The sequence below is a fragment of the Nannobrachium achirus genome (genome assembly GCF_963921795.1).
Source record: "Nannobrachium achirus genome assembly, chromosome: 13".
NCBI lineage: Eukaryota > Metazoa > Chordata > Actinopteri > Myctophiformes > Myctophidae > Nannobrachium > Nannobrachium achirus.
Genome location: NC_137833.1, coordinates 15,260,813 through 15,264,617, shown reverse-complemented (window position 1 = coordinate 15,264,617; position 3,805 = coordinate 15,260,813). Strand labels below are relative to the sequence as shown.

At 50.1% G+C, this 3,805-nt stretch overlaps 1 protein-coding gene across 1 annotated transcript; it reads left to right on the top strand.

Annotated features, from left to right (window-relative positions):
* Positions 1 to 336: 336 nt before the first annotated feature.
* On the top strand, positions 337 to 2,898 carry LOC308297168 (transportin-2-like; the record flags this gene model as incomplete). Its single annotated transcript, XM_080740584.1, has 1 exon — positions 337 to 2,898. One exon carries the CDS (start codon positions 337 to 339, stop codon positions 2,896 to 2,898), a length of 2,562 nt encoding a protein of 853 aa, XP_080596710.1.
* Between the last annotated feature and the right edge of the window lie 907 nt (positions 2,899 to 3,805).

Sequence of the window (3,805 nt, the reverse complement as noted above, 5' to 3'; positions counted from 1 at the left end):
ATCATTAACAGCCAATGAGGGACCATCATTCCTGGTGATGCCAGTGTTGATGTCACTGGCATCAGTGGGCTACTTGTGCACCTCGACAGAGTGCAGTTCTAGTTCTAGTAATTCTTTCCACACAGTTTTAACCCATTCATTCAATTTACCAGAGCTATCTTTAGGTCGGATCACTGATCGTCTGGGCTTCCAAGCTAAGTCATTTTTACTTGGAAACAAATATGGAGATTCCTGACATCACAGAACCAACATCATAGCACTGATGTCATAGATGACTGATATCACAATAAGAGAACGTGGCCCAGTGCAAGAAAGATCTGATCTACACAAAGGAATATGTTGATGGAGTGGCAGCCAGACGAGCAGGGACTCCAGCAGGTGCTCCAACTTCTCAAGACCGCTCAGTCTCCCAACACCGCAATACAGAGAGCCGTCCAAGAAAAACTTGAACAGCTCCACCAGTTCCCTGACTTTAACAACTATCTAATTTTTGTCCTCACACATCTGAAAACAGAGGATGACCCCACCCGCTCTCTGAGTGGTCTGATCCTGAAGAACAACGTGAAGGCCCACTACCGGAATTTCCCACCGCCTGTGGCTGGCTTTGTCAAGCAGGAATGTCTCAACAACATTGGCGACCCCTCACCCCTCATCCGTGCCACCATTGGGATCCTGATCACGACGATAGCCTCCCAGTGCGGGTTGGAGGAGTGGCCGGAACTGTTGCCCCAGCTCTGCAGCCTGCTCAACTCGGAGTACTACAACACCTGCGAGGGCTCGTTTAGTGCGCTGCACAAGATCTGCGAGGACTCGTCAGAGCTGCTGGCCAGCGACGCTCTGAACAGACCGCTCAACATTATGATCCCCAGGTTCCTCCAGTTCTTCAAGAACAGCAGCCCCAAGATCAGGGCACATGCCATAGCCTGTGTGAACCATTTCATCACTGGCAGAGCCCAGGCGCTGATGGACAACATGGAGGTATTCATAGAGAGTCTGTTTGCGCTGTCAGCGGATGAGGACTCGGAGGTGAGGAAGAACGTGTGCAAGGCCCTGGTCATGTTGCTGGAGGCCCATGTCGACCGCCTCATCCCCTACATGCACAGCATCATAAAGTACATGCTGCAACGGACGCAGGACCCCGACGACAACGTGGCTCTGGAGGCCTGTGAGTTCTGGCTGACCCTGGCAGAGCAGCCCATATGTAAGGACGTGCTGTCTGAACACCTGATGCAACTGGTTCCTGTCCTGGTGAACGGGATGAAGTATTCAGAGATTGACATCATACTAAACGGTGATAACACGGAAGAGGATGAGTCGGTGCCGGACAGTGATCAGGACATCAAGCCACTTTTCCACAATTCACGGACAGTCACTCTCCAGTACGGGGATGCGAAGAGTGAGGAAGCTGAGGACGCGGATGAAGATGACAACACATTGTCCGACTGGAACCTCCGAAAGTGTTCGGCTGCATCCCTGGACGCGCTGGCTATCGTGTTCCGTGGCGAGCTACTGCCCCACCTCCTGCCCCTGCTCAAAGGTCTACTCTTCCACGCCGACTGGGTCGTCAAGGAGTCTGGGATCCTGGTGCTAGGAGCCATTGCTGAAGGCTGCATGCAGGGCATGGTACCCTACCTGCCTGAGCTTATGCCCCATCTCATCCAGTGTCTGAGTGAGAAGAAGGCCCTAGTGCGTTCCATCACCTGCTGGACCCTGAGTCGCTACGCGCACTGGGCGGTGTCCCAGCCCCCAGACTCCCACCTCAAGCCCCTCATGAACAAGCAGCTCAAATGCATCCTGGACAGCAACAAGAGGGTGCAAGAGGCTGCCTGTAGTGCATTCTCCACCCTGGCAGAGAAGGCACGCACAGAGCTGGTCCCCTACCTGAGCTTCATCCTGGACACACTGGTCTTTGCCCTTGGGAAGTACCAGCACAAGAATCTGCTCATCCTCTATGACACCATAGATGCCCTAGCCGAGTCTGTGGGACATCATCTCAACCAGCCAGAGTACATCCAGAAGTTGATGCCACCCCTCATCGCCAACTGGAACAAGCTGAAGGATGGAGACATGGATGTCGTCCCTCTGCTGGAGTGTCTGTCGTCAGTAGCCGTAGCCCTGCAGAGTGGCTTCCAACCTTACTGTGAGCCTGTGTACCAGCACTGCATCACCTTAGTCCAGAAGACACTTACCCAGACTCATATGTACAACCAGTACCCGGACCAGTATGAGGCCATTGACAAGGACCATATGATTGTAGCCCTGGACCTGCTGAGCAGCTTGGCAGAGGGCCTCGGGGGTCACGTGGAGCAGCTGGTGGCTCGCTCCAACATTATGTCCCTTCTCTTCCAGAGCATGCAGGACAGCATGCCTGACGTGAGACAGAGCTCCTTTGCACTGCTGGGAGATCTAACCAAGGCCTGCTTCCCTCACGTCAAGTCCTGCATCACCGAGTTTATGCCCATCCTGGGACTCAACCTGAACCCAGAGTTTATTCCCGTGTGTACTAACGCCACCTGGGCTATCGGTGAGATTTCCATGCAGATGGGTGCGGAGATGCAGCCCTATGTGGGCATGGTTTTGCCACACCTGGTGGAGATCATCAACCGGCCCAACACCCCTAAGTCCCTGCTGGTGAACACGGCCATTACGCTCGGCAAGCTGGGTTATGTCTGTCCCCAGGAGGTGGCGCCGCAGCTGCAGCAGTTTGTCAGACCGTGGTGTGCATCGTTGAGGAATATCCCGGATAACGAGCAGAAGGAGTTGGCGGTCCGAGGCATCTGCATGATGATCGGGGTCAACCCTGGAGGAGTGGTGCACGATTACATGGACCACATGGGTGAGGAGAACTGGCAGCACTTATGGAATTATTCTGAGGCAAATGACAGACAGATGAAGTGAGGAGGGTTAAATCAATCAGCCGGTTTTATCTTGAGCCCCTAGCCCTGTGTGTGATGTGACTGTGCACACACCCATGTGCATGAATTTGTGTGTCAGGAGGGAAAAATAAAAGCGTAACTGAACCAGTCAACCAAGTAATAAGCAAATAAATGTAAAAGACACCCAATCGCTTGTATATCTCTGGGAGGTACCGGCAGAAGAACCTGCTCCTCCTCTGCATCCTCTCAAACAAATGTCATTTATTAATATAACTATATACTATAGGTTGCACGAAATAGTGATTAGTTATGCAAATGTGAAACATGGCAGTTTCTCTTTGAAAGAGAATTACTTGTCAGCAGTGTGTACTAGTGTGTTGCTTTAGAATCCAGGAAGGATTTTAGAATGTTTGCATTCTTAATAATTATTAACAGTTCAGAAGTATGTCCAGATATCAGGTCACAGTAGAGACTAAAATACAAGATGTCAACGTTAAATTAGCAACAAAGGTAATATGGTAAAAATATTCCCAGTAATTAAATATTATTATGGTGGGATATCTATTTTTTCTTTGTTCCTCTGACGTGTTCACTCATCACTGGGTCGAATTTGGTAAAGCACTTCAACCAGGCCGTAGAAGGTTCCCATTATTTGGTTCATGGATGGAATTATGTCCATGGAAAACAAGGTTTTGTTCTGCAAAATGAGTAAGGAAATTAATGTTGTCATGACGTCATTCCAGTGTTTTTTCTTCCAACGTTTGTATTTCTTGGTAAGTGCTGTCAAAGGCACTGTGCATTCTCAAGCGCATTTCCAGCTCACACCAGCCATCCTTGTTGGTACTGTGCACATTGACTCCAGTCTGTAGCTACATGAAACACTTTCTTCGTTAAACTAATTAGATATCTTCATTTAGATGAACCTTGAT